Source organism: Oncorhynchus mykiss, chromosome 3 (assembly GCF_013265735.2).
Source record: "Oncorhynchus mykiss isolate Arlee chromosome 3, USDA_OmykA_1.1, whole genome shotgun sequence".
Taxonomy (NCBI): domain Eukaryota; kingdom Metazoa; phylum Chordata; class Actinopteri; order Salmoniformes; family Salmonidae; genus Oncorhynchus; species Oncorhynchus mykiss.
Window position 1 is genome coordinate 45,800,446 of NC_048567.1, and position 24,031 is coordinate 45,824,476.

Consider the following 24,031-nt stretch of genomic DNA (forward strand, 5'->3'; position numbering starts at 1 on the left):
GCAGAATTCCACAAAATTATCCCAAAATTCCCAGGCTACGCAGAAATCCTGGTTGGAGGATTCCAGATTTCCTGCTTATTCCCTCCTGATTCCGTGAATCTTCCGAGCGGGATTTCTGGAAAACCGGGGAAAGTTTTGGGAGGTTACCAGTGTTTTGCAACCCTTATTTGCAATTTAACACGAGAGCAACCAACCAAAAGACAAAATATGTATCCGAGGGTTGTGCAGCTCTCATGTAAGTATTCCATAAATGTATGTCACTGTGTGATCCCTAGCACTTTGCCAGAGGTCTGTAATGAAGCCATTAAACGAGAAAACGTTCCGTCTCACCCTTAAACCTGCGTGAGCTGCCCTTAATGGGACTCAACTGCCAATCAGCCATGCGGCATGTTCCACTACCCTCTGAAATTAATTCCAATCCTCCTCCTCATCCATACACGAAAAGAGGCCGCTGACACACGGCCACATGCTAGGAAATGGATGTCCTCTGGAGAAGCAAGTGATTCTTTTTGGGTTATTTAAAAGGAAAGCGCCCGGGAAGTGTCCGATGACTGTCATAAAGCAAGTGGTGAGCCTCTTAATGTATTTAAAATGGAGAGACAAGGGGAGAAAGAAAGCAATTTAAGGATAAAACAATGCCAAAACACTGTTAATGGCCTGACATTAAGCCCAATTAAGTTGGGTGCTAGAACAGGATAGATTTATGCAAATGAGACGTAGCTAGGCATCTTTCCAAAGCAAAGATACTGCTACGGACTTGGGTTGCATTTTAATGTGGATAATATGTAACTATCCAGCTGTTCATGCGGGTGTTGCCCTATGAATTTGTATCCTTTTTTACTTTCTAACCTCTGTCCCTCAGCAGAGGATGAGAATGTCAAATGAACTAATGACCCGAGATAAGGTTCACTTGTTTATTAAGAATATAGATCATGTCACGTCATGCATAGCACAGCAGCAGCTGCATACTGTAGGTCAGTATTCAGCACCTTCTGGTTTACACGTGCAATGTGTCCCTTACATCGGTTCATATACTTGTCTATGATTGGCTTACAGGGTTGTCTGTTAATAGATTTGGCTAATACCTTGACACCTCCTCCTTGAAGATAATTACCCTTTTCCTGCTTTGTCAACCATACTATGCAATCTGTAATGTCAACATTGAGGTATCACCTCAACTCGAACTTCAAGTCGCTTATAGTAACTTCCAAAATAAGCAAGCCTGTCAGCATGAGACATTTTTCTATTCGTTTAACTGACCTCTCCATACTCTGCGGATCATTCATTGAAATCAACTTGAACTACTGTAACACAATAAACAGTTTTGTACATTGTTTGTTTGTATTGCCTGCTTGTAGCTCCACCATTTTTCAGACTATTATTCAGACTGTTGAACAGTCCCCACTAGCCAACCTCCGCCCTGTACCCTGCCCTGAACCTTAGTCACTGTTACTAGCTGGCTACCACCCGGTACTCTACCCTGCACCCTACCCTCTACCCTGTTAGGCTGCTTTTCCTTATGTACATAAAGTAATTGAACACTGGTCACTCTAATAATGTCTACATACTGTTTTACCCACTTTGTATATATATGCTGTATTCTAGTCATGACATCTCCCATATAACTACTGCTGTACTCACCTTTTCTATATATATACTGTCCATACTGTCTATGCACACCATTACATACAGTACCAGTCAAATGTTTGGAAACACCTACTCATTCCAGGGTTTTTCTTTACTTTTACTATTTTCTACATTGTAGAATAATAGTGAAGACAACAAAACTATGAAATAACACATATGGAATCATGTAGTAACCTAATAATTGTTAACAGGAAAACAACCCTAAGCACACAGCCAAGACAACGCAGGAGTGGCTTCGAGACAAGTCTCTGAATGTTCTTGAGTGGCTCAGCCAGAGCACAAACTTGAACTCGATCGAACATCTCTGGAGAGACCTGAAAATAGCTGTGCAGCGACACCATCCAACCTGACAGAGCATGAGAGGATCTGCAGAGAAGAATGGGAGAAACTCTCCAAATACAAGTGTGCCAAGCTTGTAGCATCAAACCCAAGAAGACTCGAGGCTGTAATCACTACCAAAATGTGGTTCAACAAAGTACTGAGTAAAGGGTCTACTTATGTAAATGTAATATTTAAGTTGATTTGTTTGTTATAAATTAGCAAAAATGTTTTTTAAAAGTTTTTGCTTTGACATTATGGGGTATTGTGTGTAGATTGATAAGGGAAAAAAATATATAATGTATGTGGAAAAAGTTAAGGGGTCTGAATAATTTCCGAAGGCACTGTACACAGGGCAGCAGTCTCTAAGGTGCAGGGCAGAGCACCGGCTAGTAACGTAACAGTGACTAAAGTTCAAGGCAGGGTACTGCATGGAGCCCGGCTAGTGGTGACTATTTAACAGTCTGATGTCCTGAAATATAAGCTGTTTTTCAGTCTCTCAGTCCCAGCTTTGATGCACATGTACAGTCTTCGCCTTCTAGATGGGTGAACAGGCCGTGGCTCAGGTGGCTGAGGTCCGTAATGATATTTTTGGCCAATATGTGACACCTGGTGCTGTAGATGTCCTGGAGGCAGTGTGCCCCAGGGGTGAAGCGTTGGGCTGACCGCACCACCGTCTCTTGCGAACCTAGCTCAGGGCTAGCTAGTCTCTGTTCCATTTCTTGGGAGCCCGACACATGCAGTGCTTGAAGATGCCGGCGATTTGTCCTCTTCTCTCCCACAACCTCAGAAGGTAAGAACGTTGGGTCACATTCTCTCTCACTACCAACGCTGGGCCTTTCCATATCTTTCCCCCCTTCCAGCTTGACCAGTACCGGATTCCCCGGTCTCAAAGTGGATAGGTCTCGTACTCCGTGACGTCTGTTAAGAGTAGAATGCGCGTTGTTCTGCTGCCGCATCTCATTGCCCGATAACAGCTCTGTTTTGCCATTTCGGATGTAGGTTATTTTTCCAGTGTAGGTAGTGTTGTGTGGATTTTCCGTCCCATCAGCAGCTCTGCAGGGCTTGCACCTGTAGATGTAGCTGGGGTCGCTCTGTAGCACACGAGAGCCAACAGTGGGTCATATTGCTGTAAGATCTGTTTTGCTGTCTGGACTGCAAGTTCAGCATGTCCATTCCAATGCAGGTTGTGAGGTTGTGCTCCAAGTTTGACTGTTTAATAAACTCTCCAGGCTTCACTGGTATACCAGGGTCCATTATCACCGACTCTTTGGGTCGGAACCTCGAACCTGCCGAATGTCACTTTCAGTTTCGCTATAACCGGCCCTGTTGTTGTGGTAGACAAGACGCCGTATCTCTAAGTAGCGAGAATATTAGTCTGACACTACGAGGTCGTTTTGACCTTTATACTCACACAAGTCTGTGCCTATAGGCTGCCTGGTCGCTCTGGGAGTGGGGGTCGGACTGAGTGTCTCTTTCTGTTGTGTTTTGCGTGTCTCACAACAAAACTTGCATGACAGTACTCTGCTTTTGATATCTCCGATGATAAACCTGGCCACCACACTGAGGTTTTTGCTCTTTCTCTGCATTTAGTCCCTCATGACTAACATGAACAGAATCTAGTAGTCTCAGTGCCTCAGTTATGACTGATAAAGCATCTTTCATCGGATAGTAGTCTAACACGGTTGCTGGTATGCTTTTAGAATGTTCTGGACAGCCTTGACTTATTAGTCTCTGTACAGGGTAGGCTGTCAATCACAGTGTTTCGTCGTGTCCAGTGACATCAGTTGTGCTCTGCTCCCTGCACAGTGGGCTGCGTGATAGTGTGTCTGCCACTACCAATGTTTTACCAGGTGCATATTCTGCTGTTGCCCCGAATCGCATCAATCTCAGTAAAAGTCTCTGACATCTTATCGGCACTGCATCTAAGTCTTCGCTGTCTATCAAAGAAATTGGGGGTTTACGGCCTGTTATTAGACTGCATGTGTCAATGCCAACTTTTGGAAATGTTCACATGCCCCAAACTCCAAACAGTATGCAACAGGTTTCCAGCTGTCACCATTGAGCTGTAGCATTGTGTTTAGCATCTCGCTGTGTAATGGTATTTGCCAAAAACCACTTGCTGCGTGGTTTTCATGAGAACACAATGGCACCTGTTCGTTTGGCTAGTGTTTCCTCAGTAGTAGGCATTTTGAATCGCTCTCTTTTCACATTCTCATTAGGTTTCTGCAGACCAATGTGTACTTCACCGTTCGGTTTCATCACTGTCACCATCGGTGCGAACAAGTCTGTGGGTTGTGTCACTTTCTCAATTATGTTGTTTTCACACATTATTTTCTGTATCAACGGCACCTAGGTAGTATGCATTCTCACTCTCGTAATCGTTTGCAACATCCCAGTTGGCTCCCAGTGTCCCTTGTTGTTGCATCTCCTGCACATCGAAACTGCCATTGGGCACCTAGATGCCACCTTGTGCTGAGCTTTACCACATTTTACGCATCTGCTGCTCGTGTGCTCTGACTAGGCATTCTCTCTCCTATTGCCTCTGTCGTGTCTCTTTCTTTACAGAAGTCTGTCATTCCTCCGTGCCGAACGTCGGTGGCACACCTCCTGCACGCTGTGTGTTCCCCGATGTGTTCATTTCTCTGCTCACCGAAGTCACAGTTCTTTGTGAAATTGTAGAGTGCTCCTGATGAACATTTCAGCTTTTCCCTCAGTTGCTGGACTCGCTAGTAGAAGCATGCCTTCTCATGTATGACATTTTTCGTAGCCACTAAATACTCTTCAAACCTAGCTAGCATTTGTATTCCAGTCCTCTTTTTCATTTTCATCAAATGTGAGTGTCTTCAAAATATTTTTGGCCTATGGGGGCATAGAGTATGTGAGTCTGCTCACTTAAATGCCACTGTTTTCTTCACTTAGCTTGGTAGCTATTCTGTAACACGTGAAATTGCTGGCGCCACGTGGGCCAGTCCGCTGGACGCTCAAAGTCAACTTTTTATGGCAGATTAAACTCCGGATTCTATTATTTTGTCCAGCTTCTTCCCATTTTACCGGACTGCTTCTGACAGCATGTCAAACGTCCGGGACCAGGTTCACTTGTTCATTGAGAAAATAGACATGTCACATCATGCATAGCACAGCAGCAGCTGCATAGGTCAGTATTCAGCACCTTCTGGGTGCAATGTGTCCTTTACATCTGTTTATGTACTTGTCTATAATTGGCTAACAGCAGCCAAACTCAACTGGCGGACCGCTGTCTTCGCCCAGACCCAGAGACAGGTCAATACGGACTGGACAACATTTCATTTTGTTATATAAAAGTAAATAAATCATTTTTATACAGCTTTTAAAAATCAACCGGCCTTTCTAACTCACAACCCCGTCTAAATCCAATCGCATGGTTAAATGCTAATACAAAGACGCCAATAACTTCAATCCAAATATCCTCTGCAGAAACTTGGGACAAGCAGGCAGAAAGAAACAGAAAGATTTGACCGCGGTTCAACTGTTAATGTCACAGATGGCGGGAGCTTAGTTACCAGTATCTTTTTTAAATAAATAATCAAATAGTTGACGCTGAAAACTGTATATTCAAAGATGAGTGGACGGAAAAGTATACGTTAACTCTCACCGCAACTAGCACAAAACCAATGTGCCTGGTATGCAGCGAGTCCATAGCCCTCGTGAAAAGTGCATATACCTTAAACGAGATTATGTCCCCAAGAAATTTGGATGAGATGCATCCCCTGAACACGAAGGTGAGAACGAACAAGATCAACTCAAATCCCAATATGAGAGGCCCACCAAAGTCCTTGTCAATTGCGTGACAGCCCAACAACGTGCAATGGAGTGTTCACTGAGGAATATCTTGGGTTTTGGGAGAACCCCCCCCCCCCCCCAAAAAAAAATATCTGATGCTGAGATGGTTAAAGAAGACATGTGTGAAGTCGCTGACACTCTGCTTGAAGGTTAACATAAACATGAGCTCAGGGAAAATATCAAACAGAGCTCACTGTCAGATTCCACAGCAATCTGAAATATTAGCTGAATATTTAGTAACTTCACAACTCGATGAGGCCATTCAGAATTCACCACGCATTTCATTTGCTGTGGATGAATCAACAGAAGACACTGATAATGCCCAGCTTCTGGTGTTTCTCATATTTTACAATGAAACAAGGAAGGAATTCTGTGGGGAGATGTTGGGCTTAACAAATCTAGAAGCACACACACACACACACACACGGGGAGAGGATATCCCATGAGGTCATCAAAGGGATGCTGACAAAAAGCAGGAGAGATCTGAAGTCTGTGGTCTCCATTATCACAGATCCAGCCATGGTAGGAAGAGGGAGGGGACTGGTTACACGTTTAAAAGAGGACCACCCTGACCTGACATCATACCACTGCATCATCCATCAATCTGTTCTGTGTGCCAGTCTGAAAGAGAAAGAGTATCCTGAGGTCATGACAATGATAATGAAACTTATCAGTTTTTTTGGAGAGCAACATCATCCCTACAACACTGCCTGCTATGAGGCTTTCTGACAGAGGCCAATGCCAATTTTGCTGACTTACTACTGCACAACAATGTATGATTTCTCAGCAAAGGCAGGGTTTTGGAACACTTTTGGGCCATTCAGGAAGAAATCAAAGCTTTGTTATCAGAGCAAAAGAGTGACAAGCCAACTCAGTTTTTGGAGTTTTTGGAAGATAAAGAAGAAAATGTGAAAAGTAGAATTTTTGACAGACATTACATCACACCTTAATCAACTGAATGTTAAGCTGCAGGGATGGCACAACACAGTGTGTGATATGATAACAGCAGTCCAGGCTTTCCAGAAGAAATTGGAGCTTTTCAAGAATGATCTCCAGGGAGAACTTGTCCACTTCCCCAATCTTCTGGTGCAACGCAGGGAGACAAAGATGTTCCCAACCATGTTGATTTCATCCAGAAGCTGATGGATAACTTCAAGGATAACTTCAAGGCTCGCTTTGATGACTTCACTGTTGGGAGAGAACTGCTGCTGCTCATTCAGAACCCCTTCTTGGTCACAAATGTGACAAAGTTGTCAGAAGAAGCAAAACAGATCTTCAGATGGGTAGATGTTGACTCACTGCAAATGGAGTTGATTGAGCTGCAAGAAAATGTGTCCTTGAAGGAGCAGACTGGTGACTGTGACCCTGTTACTTTCTGGGGAAAGATGGTGCCTGCAGCTGATGTCCCTGTTCTCAAGAAACTGGCACTACACATCCTGACCATGTTTTGCTCCACATACAGCTGTGAATCAGCTTTCTCCACAGTTAACTTTATTAAAAACAAATAATGCACCAGGCTCACCAATGAACAGTGTCCCAGAGTTGCTCTCACACCATTTGTCCCAAAGTTCAAGGCATTGGCAGGAGACCAAAAGTGTAATTTCTCTCATTGATGCAAGGGCAAGGCCCAGAGTGACTTCTACATTAAGTTTGCACGGCCCACAGAGACATTCAAATTGTTATTTGTGTTAAACTCTCCTTTGTTCTCCAGAAAACATGCGTTTTATTTTATTTACATTTGTTTGTTTTTTATTCAAGGACCATCTGCAATGGTTCACAGTACACTTTTTTTGCATAGACAATTATGCCACGTTTTCAATTATCACTTTTTGTTCTTCAGCAAAGTTGACGCAATGATGCACATGTTAACATTCTGAAGAAAAACGTTGTAATTAATTCAAATGTGTCTTGTCTGATTTCATGTTTTTAAGTGTACATTTTATATAACAACATCTTTCCTAAGTCGTAGACGACTGTGTTTGTTCCTACGCTGTACCACAACGCCGATAAAGGACGATATCCACCCGGACCTTTGCCACCTAGGAAATGTGTGTCACTGGACATCTGGCTTACCGGGTTACCTGTTAAATATAACCAATACCTTGACAGAGAACATCGTAGAAGTTTTGTCATGAATGTACCTATCTATTACATTCATTAAAAGTTACCAAGAACACTAGTCCACAGCATGGTTTACCTGAAAGGTGTATAGCTATAGATGCCTTTGAGGGATTCTTCTAGAACTCCCTTAGTGTGATTTGAGGATACTTTGTTCCTCCTTGGAATTGACAAAGTCAGAGCTGTTACTTTGCTAAATTTGGTGCGAGATGAAACGCAGAGAAAATGCACCATCAATCACACAGACTCCTGGAGCGACGAGAGAGAGAGGCTCTAAAGCTGAGAAATGAATCAGTGGAGGCTCTGCCAGCAACGATTTCCAGGCTGAGATGATGGGAAAACTTCCCCTGCTCTCTGGGGACATCATTTGTGAACACCCCGGCATTCTCAAAACAGCCAAACTTTTAGAGCAGAACTCGGGGACTCTCTGTAAGAGAGTATTCTTTCCTTTTTTTTGTTTTCATTTCTAAACTTGAATCCCTCTACCGCTGTAGCCTGCTGGATCAGATTGAGTGCAGCGGTGGAGGCTTAAGTATGTCAATGAAGCAGGCTAAATCAATGACAGGTACAGCTTACCTTCTCTGCTTGCTCTGTGCCAGCCTTCCACAGATTAAACCAATTTACACTAACAGCACATGTCAGTCAAAGAGTGCGGCTTGCACACCATTGTCCTCTTCATACGCTATTGGTTTAGCCACAATTATACTGTAGGCCTTTGAATCATTTGACAACATTGTTTTGTTCCTACATACTAGGCTACATATTCTGTACCCATTTACTGAACGATCACACAGTCGATTTGAAATGTTTATTTTTTTTTCTGTCAAAGGAACCCTATTGCAGGTGTGTACTATGTTTTAGTAAACATCCCAGTTTGGTAAAACAGTTGAAGTCGGAAGTTTACATACACCTTATCCAAATACATTTAAACTCAGTTTTTCATAATTCCTGACATTTAATCCTAGTAAAAATGTCCTGTCTTAGGTCAGTTAGGATCCCCACTTTATTTTAAGAATGTGAAATGTCAGAATAATAGTAGAGAGAATGATTTATTTCTGATTTTATTTCTTTCATCACATTCCCAGTGGGGAAGACGTTTACATACACGCGATTAGTATTTGGTAGTATTGCCTTTAAATTGTTTAACTGGGGTCAAACATTTCGGGTAGCCTTCAACAAGCTTCCCACAATAAGTTGGGTGAATTTTGGCCCATTCCTCCTGACAGAGCTGGTGTAACTGAGTCAGGTTTGTAGGCCTCCTTGCTAGCACATGCTTTTTCAGTTCTGTCCACACATTTTCAATAGGATTGAGGTCAGGGCTTTGTGATGGCCACTCCAATACCTTGACTTTGTTGTCCTTAAGCCATTTTGCCACAACTTTGGAAGTATGCTTGGGGTCATTGTCCATTTGGAAGACCCATTTGCGACCAAGCTTTAACTTTAACTGATGTCTTGAGATGTTGCTTCAATATATCCACATCATTTTCAAGCATCATGATGCCATCTATTTTGTGAAGTGCACCAGTCCTTCCTGTTGTGGGGACAACATGATGCTGCCACCCCAGTGCTTCACGGTTGGGATGGTGTTCTTCGGCTTGCAAGACTCCCCCTTTTTCATCCAAACATAACAATGGTCATAATGGCCAAACAGTTCTATTTTTGTTTCATCAGACCAGAGGACATTTCTCCTAAAAGTACAATCTTTGTCCCCATGTGCAGTTGCAAACTGTAGCCTGGCTTTTTATGGCAGTTTTGGAGCAGTGACTTCTTCCTTGCTGAGAGTCCTTTCAGGTTATGTTGATATATAGGACCCGTATTACTCTGGATTTAGATACTTTTGTACCTATTTCCTCCAGCATCTTCACAAGGTCCTTTGCTGTTGTTCTGGGATTAATTTTCACTTTTTGCACCAAAGAACGTTCATCTCTAGGAGACAGAACACGTCTCGTTCCTGAGCAGTACGACGGCTGCGTGGTCCCATGGTGTTTATACTTGCGTATTATTGTTTGTACAGATGAACGTGGTACCTTTCAGGCATTTGGAAATTGCTCCCAAGGATGAACCAGACTTGTGGAGGTCTACAATTATTTTTCTGAGATTTCTTTAGATTTTCCCATGATGTCAAGCAAAGAGGCACTGAGTTTGGAGGTAGGCCTTGAAATACATCAACAGGTCCACCTACAATTGACTCAAATAATGTCAATTAGCTTATCAGAAGCATCTGAAGCCATGACATCATTTTCTGGAATTTTCCAAGCTGTTTAAAGGCACAGTCAACTTAGTGTATGTATACTTTTGACACAATGGAATTGTGATACAGTGAATTATAAGTGAAATAATCTGTCTGTTAACAATTGCTGGAAAAATTACTTGTGTCATGCACAAAGTAGATGTCCTAACCGACTTGCCAAAACAATAGTTTGTTAACAAGAAATTTGTGGAGTGGTTGAAAAATTTGCTTTAATGACTTCAACCTAAGTGTATGTAAACTTCCGACTTCAACTGTAAGCGTCTGTATAAGCATTTCGCTGCACCTGCGATAACATCTGCAAATCTGTGTAGGCAACCAAAACAATTTGATTTGGGCTTAAAGGGGCAATCTGGGAATCAAACAACAACAAAACTGGTCTTAATGACTGTTATGGACGGTGTACAACAGCCAGCAGAGCCAGATGACAGTGTACGGGTTTTATAGCTCAACCGTGGCTTTAATTTGTGTGTAACTATCAATGTTGTCTCATTTTTGTCCCTAATTTATCCGTCACACCAGTCATTAAGGCTTAAGGCTTGTGCTTAGGGTTGCAAAATTCTGATAATTCCCAGGATTTCTGGATTTCCTGCTTATTCCGACCTGTTCCGGGAATCTTCCATCTGCGATTTCTGGAAGACCAGGCCATTTTGAGAAAGTTACTGGAATTATGCAACTCTAAGTGGGGTGATATTGAAGTAAAAACAGGCTTGTTTTTACAGAAACATTCTGGATTTGACACTGTTGTAATTTTACTGTCAACCCCGCTGTCTCATCTGCTCATTATGTTTGTCATGTGATTTTCTCATCTTTCATTCTTTCATTTCACAAGGTTCATGGTGTCAAGTCAAAATAATAGACATGTGTCACTTTGGCTTGTACTGTAGTGAGATAAGGCCCATAAACAAAGAAAATTCACTTCCTTAAAAGGCTGCTGTCAAGCTTTCGAATGATATTGTACATCAGTTTCAAATGCTTCTGTTTTTTTTAAAATATTTTCTTATTAACGTAGATTAAAAAGATCTTGGGGGATATCTGTGGAATCCTGAATGGATAATTTTATCGTAGTCATACAGTAAGTATGTCAAATACAGATATATGTTACAAGTTGTGTTTTTGATATGTTTTTATCAGTAAAGATCAAGACTGTTGGTATGTAACTCTCCCCTCAAAACACATCTCCTATGTTTATTACAGACAGAGAATGTGAAACCACGTAGACAATCTTGTTCATTTTCCAGGCCATATCTTCAACTTCATTACGACACCTCACGAGTACGTCTGTCATAGTGGAGATGGATATTGTCATGTTTATTATGACATTTCTGATACGAACATATTCTCCTGTAGGTCTACACCAGATACGGAAAATGTTACACTTTCAACGGGAACAAGTCGACGTCCAGGAAAACCAAGCAAGGTGGAATGGGAAATGGCCTGGAGATTATGTTGGATATTCAACAGGACGAGTATCTCCCCATCTGGAAAGAGACAAGTAAGCCATAAATCTTACGTGATGTTGCGGGCTCCTGTGTCTGTTGTCATAAATCTCTGAATCTTGTTTGTGAGGGGACCCTAGCGATACATTTTTGCAATGGCATCACCATCCTGAATAGTGTTTTTGTAAAATGATTACTGGAAGGGATACATCTGTTGACAGCACTGTTAGTCATATACTACACACACACACACACACACACACACACACACACACACACACACACACACACACACACACACACACACACACACACACACACACACACACACACACACACACACACACACACACACACACACACACACACACACACACACACACACACACACATTGTCAGTGTCTCATTTTTCTCATGACTGAGATAGGCGTAGTGAAAATTAGCCCTCCCCTAGGATTGATGAATAAAAGGCTGAATGAATCCACTCTGTATGTGTGTCTTTGTACTGCCTGCGCGTGCCTCTTTTATCCCGGAAGATGAGACGTCGTTAGAGGCAGGGATCCGCGTGCAGATCCACAGCCAGGATGAGCCTCCCTACATCCACCAGCTGGGCTTCGGAGTCTCCCCGGGATTCCAGACCTTTGTTTCATGTCAGGAACAAAGGGTAGGCCCCGGCACTGCTTTCTCCCAGATTAGCAACCCCTCAGTACTTTTCCCACTTCTCCTCCCTGTGGCTCAGACACGGCTCTAATCAATCACTCTGTGCTTAGCTGACCTACCTGCCCCAGCCCTGGGGGAACTGCCGCTCCACCAGCGACCAGATGATCCCGGGATACGACACCTACAGCATCAGTGCCTGCCGCCTGCGCTGCGAGACCAGGGAGGTGCTCCGGGAGTGCAACTGCAGGATGGTGCACATGCCAGGTAAGTAGTCTACTGTAAACCGCACTCCCTACATGGCACAGACATCCATCCGACATCTATTCCACGTGGGTTCAACCTGATTTCCTTGAAATGACGTGGAAACAACGTTGATTCAACCAGTGGTTCACTGATATTAGATCATTTTGTCCCTGTTTCAACCATTTCATGTTCACACTGTCAATATGTACGTCTCGGCACGGCTGGAGTCCTATGTGGTATACCAATCTGCTTCTTTTCATTCCTTGATGAAAATCCCCTGTACAGACACACCTGACCTCTCTCCATTGGAAATATGGTGAAAGATTTCCTGTGCATTCCTGCTACCCTGATCATAATGACGACTCTGCTCCTCTGTGCCCCCGACTTTAATGTCCCCAAATCAATCTTCCCTAATGCAAATTGGAAAGGCGACTGTTCTCAAAACATTAACTCAAAGAACATTTTGTCGTCTGCGTTGCCACACATATTTCCCGCGATTAATTGTGCTCCTGATGAATTCCTATCGTTAGTGCCCCCTGCTCTGTGTTTGTCACGGTGAGAAGGTAAATCGTTGATTGGTTTTTAGACTTTCTAAATATGCCTTTGGGGTGGGGCCCCGGTGCTCCATTTCTCGATGCAATCAGAGGCGGACACCCTATCCCTGGAACTCATCTTCCCATGTCTGCGTTCGTAGATGAATGATAAGCTAGTGTTCTGTTCTCAATGAGAGTTTTCCATGTTGGCAGACATACAGGCGGCGACCATTTTGTTTTTGATTGATCAAACTCATTTCATGTTTTGTACTCCAGGAACTGCCGATATCTGCACTCCCAGTAACATCAAGTGTGTTGACAAGGCGCTTGGTAAGAAACATTTTTATTTACTATTATAATAGAGTAAAACGACAGTGAAATCAGTAACTCAGAATGTTGACTCACTTTATAAGGAAATATTGAGTTTCAGTGTATGGGTGGAGATAGCCTGGGTAAAGATTTCAAAATGAAATTGCCTCCATGTTGATATGTCAATTGTAGGAGAAGGAAATGCGCATGCTGTGAGTGACAACGATGTTACCCAACTCCTTACTCGACTTCACGTTGGAGCTTTCACAGTACATTGATATTCCTTCACCAAACCAACTCCATACGGTGCGGCCGACTCCCCACTGTCTGGTTCGGGTTATCTCTGTGCAGAGGTGATTTGTCTCAAAGATACTATGACGGTCATAAAAGAAACGCTTTATTATGTGATGAGAGATATATTAGTACAATTAGGATTTTCAAGCCTAATAAGCCAGACATTTAATTATCATCTTCTTCAAAAAGAATCCAAGCCCATTTAATGGGTGGGTGAGCTAAATGTAGATATATCTTACAAGAACTGTTCATATTTATATCGGTTACATTTTCCACTCAAATAATCAGAATAAATTCAGCCATTGTGAAAGGTAATAACTTAAAACATTATTTATATATTTGTATTATATAGTTGATTTTTTTTTGTGTGCCTCAGTCCAAGAATAGATTATGTGTTGCCCCTGCATACAAATAACCTCATTATAAGAGTTATAAAATTGGAATTACTGTTATCAGGTCATAGACACTGGCCATTTTGTCCAACTGAATTGAAATTTGTCTTGAAAAGAGGGATGATTGAGTAAGCCATGTATTGTGGTCTATGTTTATGTAGTATGTGAGTTTTTTTTTCTGATTGTGCATATATTTGCTTTTATCGCTGTGAATGAGAAATTGTTTATGCATGTACAGTGCATTTGGAAAGTATTCAGGCCCCTTGACTTTTTCCACATTTTCTTACGTTACAGCCTTATTCTAAAAAGGATTAAATTATTATTTTTTCTCATCAATCTACACATAATACCCCATAAGGACAAAGCAAACACAAGGTTTTTTTTTTGTGTGCAAATGTATTAAAAATGAAAAACAGAAATATCTTATTTACATTACTATTCAGACCTTTTGCTATGAGACTCGAAGTTGAGCTCAGGTGTATCCTATTTCCCTTGATCATCATCTGTGGTAAATTCAATTGATTGGACATGATTTGGAAAGGCACGAACCTGTCTATATAGGGTCCTACAGTTGACAGTAAATGTCAGAGCAAAAACCAAGACATGAGGTCGAAGGAATGGTCCGTAGAGCTCCGATACAGGACCTGGAGAAGGGTACCAAAAAAAAGTCCCCAAGAACACAATCGCCATTCTTACATTGAAAATGTTTGGAACCACCAAGACTCTTTCTAGAGCTGGCCGCCCGGCCAAACTAAGCAATCGGGGGAGAAGGGCCTTGGTCAGGGAGGTGACCAAGAACCTGATGGTCACTCTGACAGAGCTCCAGAGTTCCTCTGTGGAGATGGGAGAACCATCCAGAAGGACAATCATCTCTGCAGCACTCCACCAATCAAGCCTTTATGGTAGAGTGGTCAGACGGAAGCCACTCCTCAGTAAAAGGTGCATGACAGCCCGCTTGGAGTTTTCCAAAAGGCACCTAAAAGACTCTCAGACCATGAGAAACAAGATTCTCTGGTCTGATGAAACCAAGATTGAACTATTTGACCTGAATTCCAAGCATCACATATGGAGGAAACCTGGCACCATCCCTACGGTGAAGCATGGTGGTGGCCACATCATGCTGTGGGGATGTTTTTTAGCGGCAGGGACTGGGAGACTAGTCAGGATCGAGGGAAAGATGAACGGAGCAAAGTACAGAGTTTCTCGATGAAAACTTGCTCCAGAGTGCTCAGGAACTCAGACTGTGGTGAAGGTTCACCTTCCAACACGACAACAACCCCTAAGCACACAGCCAAGACAATGCAGGAGTGGCTTCAGGACAAGTCTCTGAATGTCTTTGAGTGGCCCAGCCAGAGCCCAGATTTCAACCCAAGCAGACATCTCTGGAGAGACCTGAAAACAGCTGTGCAGCGACGCTCCCCATCCAACCTGACAGTGGGAACAATTTAATCAATTTTAGAATAACAAAATGTGGAAAAAGTCAATGCACTGTATGTGTTAGTGTGTGCACCCAATGAAATAGCCATGATTTCAGTAAGTATATTAAGCATGTAGTAACATTACCTCTGCCACACTGACCCTCAGCACCAGGCAGTGTGGTGCCAGGAAAACAACCTCTACCTCAATGTCAGTAAGAGCAAGGAGCTGATCGTGTACTACAGGAAACGGAAGTGGGGCGAGCACACCCCCATTCACATCGACAGGGCTGCAGTGGAGCGGGTCAAGCGCTTCAAGTTCCTCTGTGTCCAAATCACTAAGGACTTAAAATGGTCCACATATCACATGCAAACAGTCGTGAAGAAGCCTCTTTCACCTCAGTAGTTTGAAAAGATTTGGCAATGGCCATCAAATACTTTAAAAGTTCTACAGCTGCACCATTGAGAACATCTTGACTGGCTGCATCGCTGCTTGGTATGGCAACGGCACCTTTCTCTCAATCGCATGGCACTACAAGGGGTGGTGCGGACAGGCAGTACATCACTGGGGCTGACCTCGCTGACATCGAGGACCTCTATATCAGGCAGTGTTGAAAGGAAGTTCTGGGAAAATTGTTAAAGACTCCAGCCACCCCAACCATATACTGTTCTCTCTGCTTCCGCACGACAAGCAGTATCCGAACATCAAGTATGACACCAATAGGCTCGTGAACATCTTTCTATCCCCAAGCCATGAGACTGCTAAACAGCTAACAAAATGGCTACACGGACTATCTGCATGGACTCTTTTATTTTTTTGCACTGTCTCTATGCACATTCTACACACTCACACACATATATTCATACTGACTCTACATACGCACACACGCTCACGTTCAAATATCATACACGCTGCTGCTTCTCTGTTTCTCATATATGCTGATGCTAAGTCACCTTACCCCTATACATATCTAATCGTATCACTCCAGTATCCCTGCCCATTGTAAATAGGATATTAGCACTGACCCTGGAACTAACCCTGTAAATAGATGAGTTACTTTTTTTGTGTACTTCTTTTTTTGGTCTACTTCTTTTTTATTTTATTTTTTCTAGAACTACTGCATCGTTGGGAAAGAGAGAGCGTGAAAGGCATTTCACGGCACCAGTACAGTGCACTTGACAATAAAAACTTAGAAACTAGTAAACATTGAATTTATAAGAAAGGGAAATCCCACCAATTTTCATATTCATTATCTCCAGCACATAGGCACTGGAGATAATAAATATGGGGATAAAACAGTAACAGAATTCCCCTTTAACTTGCTAACTGAAATCCATCAACAGTGGTTATTAGGGAGGCAAAGATGGAACCCAAACACACCAGTATCCTATTTGATGGTGCCCATGCAGGAGAACAAGGGCCTCACTTTGTGCATGGCAGCTGTTCCATCGTCACTGGAGTCTATAGCTCATTTAGGATCACCTGGCTTTAGACTGGCCTTACTGACCCAAGCTATGTCCTAGAGCCAGGCTAACAACACTGCTCTGTGTTCGAGGCTATCTTCCAGACCCAGGCTATAACACTCTGCTCTGTGTTCCAGGCTGTCGCAAACCCAGGATGTATCAATCTGCTCTGTGTTCCCAGCCCTTCTCCAGAAGAGCACTGGGGACACCTGTCCCTGTGAGACACCATGCAACCTGACCCGCTACGGCAAGGAACTCTCCATGGTCAAGATCCCCAGCAAGGGCTCCGCTCGCTACCTGTCCAGGAAGTACGACAAGTCTGAGGAGTATATCAGGTAGATCTAACTTGACGACTTATATGACTATGACCTGGAAAAGATCAGCGCTGGAAAATGGAGACACCCTCAGGGGTTGGCTACACATCATGAGAAAATGTCACCCTATTCATATATAGTGCACTACTTTTTGACCAGAGATCTACGGACCCTGGTCAAAAGTAGTGTACTAGGTTGCGTTTTCAGATGCGGCCTGTGCTTTTCAAGTCCACTGCTCAATGCTGTTAAGATCTTAAAGGCCGCATAATCTGACAGTCATTAACTTGATTACTTTTAATTGCTTTTTAAGGCATGAATGTGCCACCGTGACAATTTATGATGACCATAAAAAAAGGACATGGTACGGTATATGTGTTGACGTCTTATCCGGTTGACGTTGCAGTGCTGTGTTTTGAGTTTAAAAGGAAAGTGCAAGTTGTATTGTTGTCTCTGTAACACTTCACTATTGGTTATAACAAACGTATCATAAACACATGCAGTTATCTTTTATTCATGTTCACATTTTCCTCCGTCTCCAGAGACAACTTTCTGGTGCTGGACATCTTCTTCGAGGCTCTTAACTACGAAACAATTGAACAAAAAAAAGCGTACGATGTTGCAGGTTTACTAGGTGAGTGTTCCTCTTTTCGGCCCTGACCCCTTTCTCTCTACGCCATTTTTTACATTCAATTCAACGTTTTTTTCAACAATTGGTGTTTCTCAACCACAATCATGTGGTTTAAAGATGAGTCTTAATATAGAAACTGCCTGACTGTGGTTCTTTGTAGTAAATTAGTAATAAATGGTACTAAATGGAATTTGGACTCGAGATAATGGGTTTTTGAACTATGAGTATAATGAGTTATCATTGACATCACCTGGAACCATACCAGGAGGAATCTTAATATGATGTCTTCCTTTTCAGGTGACATTGGAGGCCAGATGGGCTTGTTCATTGGAGCCAGTATTTTGACAATCTTAGAAATTTTGGATTATGTTTACGAGGTACATTGTCTCATATGTGTATGTGCATGAAGCTCACAAAAGGGGACACATTCGGGGTTGCAAAATTCTGTTAGTTTTCCTCAGAAATTCTAGTTGGCGGATTCCGGATTTCCTGCTTATACCCACCTGATTCCAACCGGGATTTCTGGAATACCTGTACATTTTGGGAAAGTTACTGGAATTTTACAACCCTACACACATTTCAGCTGTTCATAATCTGTAAACCCCAAGGACAACATTCTAAAATGGCAGCCTTAATCAGTGTCAGTGGGACTTTGACCTTTTCAACTGTTACGTGAGGACTACGATCACTGCTTATGTGTCAATTATGAGTGTGAATGATTTCACTCGTGTTATACGAGGCTAATGATATGGATAGCCCCCGCTCGCTGAGCACTGGGATATGTCAGATGTGCTGATGGAGTGGACTCCTGACTTTCTCTCTTCCCTCCCTTCATGCAGGTGATCAAGCACAGGCTGCAGCGTCTGCTGAGGCCACAGAAGGATGAGAAGAAACAACAGACGACCACAGTTGCAACTGTGGATCTGCAAGATATGAAAGCCAGTAAGGTGAGCGTGTTGCTTGTGGAGGGCAGGCATGTTGCATCAGGCATGTTGCGGGCCTACACATCCACAGTATGTGCATGAAGGGAGAATGAACCTCCTAAAAATGGGGTTGTTCAGTTCACTCTAGCCGTGATGTACCATTTGGGCACAACGGTTGTCAATCTAAATATCACTACAAGCTATATCATTATAAATCGTTATACATTACTACAAGCTATATCACTATACATCTTTATATATCACTATACATCTTTATTTATCATTATAAGCTCTATCCCTATAAATCTTTACATATCACTATACATCTTTATATATCACTATAAATCTTTATGTATCAATACATCTTTATATAAGCTATAAGCTATCTCACTATAAATCTTTAAGTATCAATGTAAATATTTATAAATCACTATAAATATGTATCACTACAAGCTATATCATTATAAATATTTATATATCACTATAAATCTATATATATCACGATAAGCTATATCACTATGCATCTTTATATATCACTACAAGCTATATCACTATACATCTTTATATATCACTATAAGCTCTATCCCTATAAATCTTTATATATCACTATAAATCTTTGTGTCACAACAAATCTTTATGTATCATCTTTATATATCACTATAAGCTATATCACTATACATCTTTATATATCACTACAAGTTATATCACTGCATGTCTTTCTCAAGGACATCAGGGTAGTCTCTTGTTAAAAATATTGTTTTATCCCACTGTACAGGATTACATCCCCCCAGAGGCAACTCCAATTCCCAGGTCCCTCCCTCATGAGGAACAAATTTACTTCTCGAGTTCATATAAAATCATCCAAAATCATCCATTTTCCCTAGATGTAAAAAAATCATCTACATGAAATATCTACCATTACATCAAAGGTATTATCATTTTGGTTTATTCAAAGGCATTGTAATTTTGGTTTATTGAGCCAACGTTAAACTGTACATCAGTTAGGGCCAGTTTCCAGGACACAGACTAAGCCTCCATTGAACATTCTTAGGGCTCTATTCAACCCTGAGCGCTGAAGATCTGCTTTGTAGCGCGATTGATCCTCTTAAGGATCCTCCCCTTTTTTAAATTTTTGCCTAAAATGACATACCCGAATCTACCTGCCTGTAGCTCAGGACCTGAAGCAAGGTTATGCAAATTCTTGACACCATTTGGAAGGAAACACTGAAGTTTGTGGAAATGTGAAAATAATGTAGGAGAATATAACACATTAGATCTGGTAAAAAATAATAACAAAGAAAAAAAAATTAAATACAAGAGAAAGGCTATAATGTATTATTCCAGCCCAAGCACAATTTAGTTTTTGGCCACTTGTTAGCAGCAGTGTATGTGCAAAGCTTTAGACTGATCCAATGAAACATTGCATTTCTGTTCAAAATTTTGTATCTAGACTGCTCAAATGTACCTAATTGGAATATTAATAACTTTGAGTTTATAACTGTGCACTCCTCAAACAATATCATGGCATTATTTCACTGTAATAGCTACTGTAAATTGAACAGTTCAGTGAGATTAACTATAATTTAAGCTTTCTGCCAATATCAGATATGTCTATGTCCTTGGAAATGTTCTTGTTACTTACAACCTCATGCTAATCACATTAGCGCACATTAGCTCAACCGTCCCGTGGGTGGGACACTGATCAGTAGAGATGCTCAATGTACCCACGGTCGCTGAGACTGCATTCACAGTAAGCGCTGCATATTTTGGCTCAATTGGAAATTACCTTAAAATGTATACATTGATCTTCCGCGATACTTCGGCGATACGAATTGAATAGAGCCCTTAGTCCAAGACTAATCTTTATCTGTGTCTGGGAAACTGGCCCATTTTGTATATCTTATTGTGTTGTGGTCTTTGTGGCCACCAGGAGTCCAGTGATATGACCATGATCAGAAGTCATCCTGAAGGAGCTTACGCCAATACGATTCTACCGAACCACCATCTCCCCCACCACCAAGGACAGCCACATGTGTTTGAGGACTTTGCCTGCTAGAGCCGGCGGCCATCTTTCCATCCTGATGACAACAAAAGTTGTGTCCTCTCTGGGCTGGATCGGGCATCAAAACAGACCCTGGGACCTCAGTTCTATACCTTTCTTGCTGTCACCAGTGAAAAAGCTACAGCCAAAGTTGAACACCAAACCTGTGCTGCAAACAGACCACTTGTATGTAAGCACAGATTGGACCCCACATTACTGTCCAGCTGGAGACGCCCACCTTCAATCTTCCTACAATTGACAGCTGGCCACTCTGCGATTTCTATACTGGTTATTTTGGTACATGGTCACCACATGGGAACAAGACAAGGACTGCATGTCATTTTGAGCCATCTTGATTCATTTCTACTCAACTCCAGTATCTTGATTTGTGTACCTTTCTTAATTTGTTATTATTATTCTCAATAAGTTCTCACTCAGCTCACTGTTTTTGAATCATTGTAAAATATGTCATTATTTGATGAGACATCATTTCCCCTTTATATTGTATACAAGATGAGTATAAGACAGGTGGTCATATTCAATCGAACCATTATACAGAGATATCAAACAAAATCAGAGGAATTACATTGATCTTTTGGCGTGTTAAAACCATACTATCCTCGCTTTGATGATAGGGCCCATACTGCGTACCAGCTATACACTATTTAGTATTTATTAGGATCCCCATTAGCTGCTGCCAAGGTAGCAGCTACTCTTCCTGTGGTCCAAGCAGGGTTAAAACAATTACATCACAACCAAACACAACAGCCGAAATCATAAATAAAACAACGCATCATACAATATATTACATTATTGCTCTTTTATTACAAATGTACAATATAAAATCCACAATACCACATTACAAATGTGTGTGTGTGTGTGTGTGGAGAGTGAGTGTGTTAGATTGTGTGTAAGTGTTTGGGTCTCTTCACAGTCCTCGTTGTGCCATGAGGTGTTGTTTTATCTGATTTTAGTGCTCGCTTGAGTTATTTGGTGTGGAAGAGAGTTCCATGTAGTTATGGCTCTATGTAGTACTGAGTTTCCCAGAGTCTGTTCTGGACTTCGGGACTGTGAAGAGACCCCTGGTGGCATTTCTTGTGGGGTATGTATGGGTGTCTGAGCTGTGTATTAGATGTTTGAACAGACAGTTTGGTGCTTTCAACACGTCAATACCTCCCACAGAGGCAAGCAGTGAGGAGGTCAATCTCTCCTCTACTTTGAGCCAGGAGAGATTGACATGTCTGGTTTATGGGAAAGGTGTTTTAGAGAGTAGCATTATACATTTACATAGGTTCAACCTGAACACAAAGAGAAAGCACTGTTTTAAATGGATAATTATTAATTTAATTCAACACTAATACTAATTTTTGTAATTGATTTATATATTTTAGAGAAAATTATTTTAAAAATATATACATATATATATATATATATATATATATATAGCTGTTATGATTGTAGTAATCACACTGACATATTGTTTATTAGCAAAACCAGTCAGAAAGATGATTGGAATTGCCTTGCTCCATCCAAGCAACAAAATGCACATAGATATGGTTAGTATGACTGTCATTATTTGTATTTTATTTACTGACTTGGGTGAAGTTCTTACAACAATTATGGTGTCCATATTGGGTCATCATTCAAAAAGGCAATGAATAGCAAGCAACAAGCTGTGCTGTGAATCCCCTTGACATGGATGAATCAGAATACACACAATTGAGCACATTCCACAGTCTGTAGTAGCTGAGCGCCTCTATTTAAAGAAAGGGCCAGAAGAGTCCTTTCCCATAAATCCCTGTTGGAAGCAAAGTTGCTTCCAAAATAATTGCTTTATGTCTCCTGCACAATCTCTTGGCTTAGATAGTGAATTTGTTACAGTAAAAGTTTATCCTGGACTAAAACTGCTGTCCACTCCAGTGTAGAACAGCCTCAGTGAAAGACCTATCACTTTGACTACTGTCTGAAAATCGACTGTAGGTATACGATTTTGTATTTTGCTGGGTTATTCATTTATACCTCACATTACAGCACACAATCACATAAATAGATAAATATGTTTGAATATAACTATTTGTTATTTTTTTATTTTGCTTGTGATCTTAGAAACGGCCGCAATGGATCTTTTTTATCTCAATATCAAATAATTTGGATAACAATGAAGTACCTTCCTGTGATTGTTTTAAATTAAAATGGTCAAAAATGAAGAAAAAATGTTCTTAGCAAAGAGAAATTTCTCAATCAAGAATTTAGCTAGGACTGTCTGGGAGTGGAGAGGGGGAAACTAGCTGTTATTGGCAGAGAGGTTTGGAACTCTTTCTTATTAGTCTATGAAGTAGGTGATGTCACCAGGCAGGGCAAAACTCCATCCCACCAAAACAGGCTGACGTTTCAGGCGGACTTTTCAAACAGCTATTATTACACTAAAAGGGAACCATCATCATTTTCACAATTTCACAGTATTATTCCAGCCTCCGTGTGGAAATATAACACAGGAAACTCTCATTTTTGACCCCACTGGGCCTTTAATATCTGTAACCCTGTTGAGTGCTCTGTGCTGTGCTTTGTTTGACAAGTCCACAATGAAATGACCCATTCATCAGCGTAAATAAAATCTACTCTTGCCCCATGTCAAGTAATCACGGGGGCCAAGCATCATCATTTTCAAAAGTTCCCAATCATGGTCCCTGATGGCACCCTATACCCGGTTTCTCCTCTGTCATCAACAACACTGAAGGACAGGTCGCACACTGAGGAGATGCTGTACTAAGGTGAATGTGGGGTCAAAGGATCAATGTAAAGCTCGACTTCGCTTGTTGCAGTCACACATAGGCGGTCATGCATGTATAGATACAGGAAAGCCTCAGAGTCGGTCTGTGATTTGCTGTGTGTATAGCATACATGTTTGGCTCGTCTGAGAATGTGTCCATAGAATTCTGAAATAATTTGGTATGTAATATTACAAATAGTAGTTGCAAATGACATCTGTGCATATTACAGTGGAACTAAATGGTGGCTGTGGAGCTGGAGTTGACCTTGCTTGATTTCCCCAGTTGACGGCATTCTGTACATTACCATTACTAAATTTGCCACTCTGCTCGTTCGTTCACTGAATTTCGCTCTTCTCTGCTTGTTCAGGTTCGCAATACTGTTGACATATTGTATATTCACACAATCAAAATCAATTCTCTGTAATAACAAATTTGTGTATTGCGAAATTTCT

General features: G+C 41.6%; 1 protein-coding gene across 3 annotated transcripts in view; it reads left to right on the top strand.

Moving 5' to 3' along the window:
• The window catches only part of asic4a (acid-sensing (proton-gated) ion channel family member 4a), a 97,065-nt gene extending 74,209 nt beyond the window's left edge, over positions 1 to 22,856 (top strand). The window contains exons 2-11 of one of the 3 annotated variants that reach the window (XM_021596999.2): positions 11,504 to 11,648; positions 12,129 to 12,256; positions 12,363 to 12,516; positions 13,305 to 13,358; positions 17,084 to 17,237; positions 17,756 to 17,847; positions 18,142 to 18,221; positions 18,684 to 18,791; positions 19,543 to 19,577; positions 20,698 to 20,846. In XM_021596999.2, the coding sequence (XP_021452674.1) occupies positions 11,504 to 11,648; positions 12,129 to 12,256; positions 12,363 to 12,516; positions 13,305 to 13,358; positions 17,084 to 17,237; positions 17,756 to 17,847; positions 18,142 to 18,221; positions 18,684 to 18,791; positions 19,543 to 19,577; positions 20,698 to 20,713 (966 nt within the window). In that variant the 3' untranslated portion in view covers positions 20,714 to 20,846. Of the gene's footprint in view, positions 1 to 11,503; positions 11,649 to 12,128; positions 12,257 to 12,362; positions 12,517 to 13,304; positions 13,359 to 17,083; positions 17,238 to 17,755; positions 17,848 to 18,141; positions 18,222 to 18,683; positions 18,792 to 19,542; positions 19,697 to 20,697 lie in introns of all 3 variants that reach the window. The other 2 variants (XM_036974276.1, XM_021596998.2) reach the window with 2 other exon arrangements.
• The last annotated feature ends 1,175 nt before the right edge of the window (positions 22,857 to 24,031 follow it).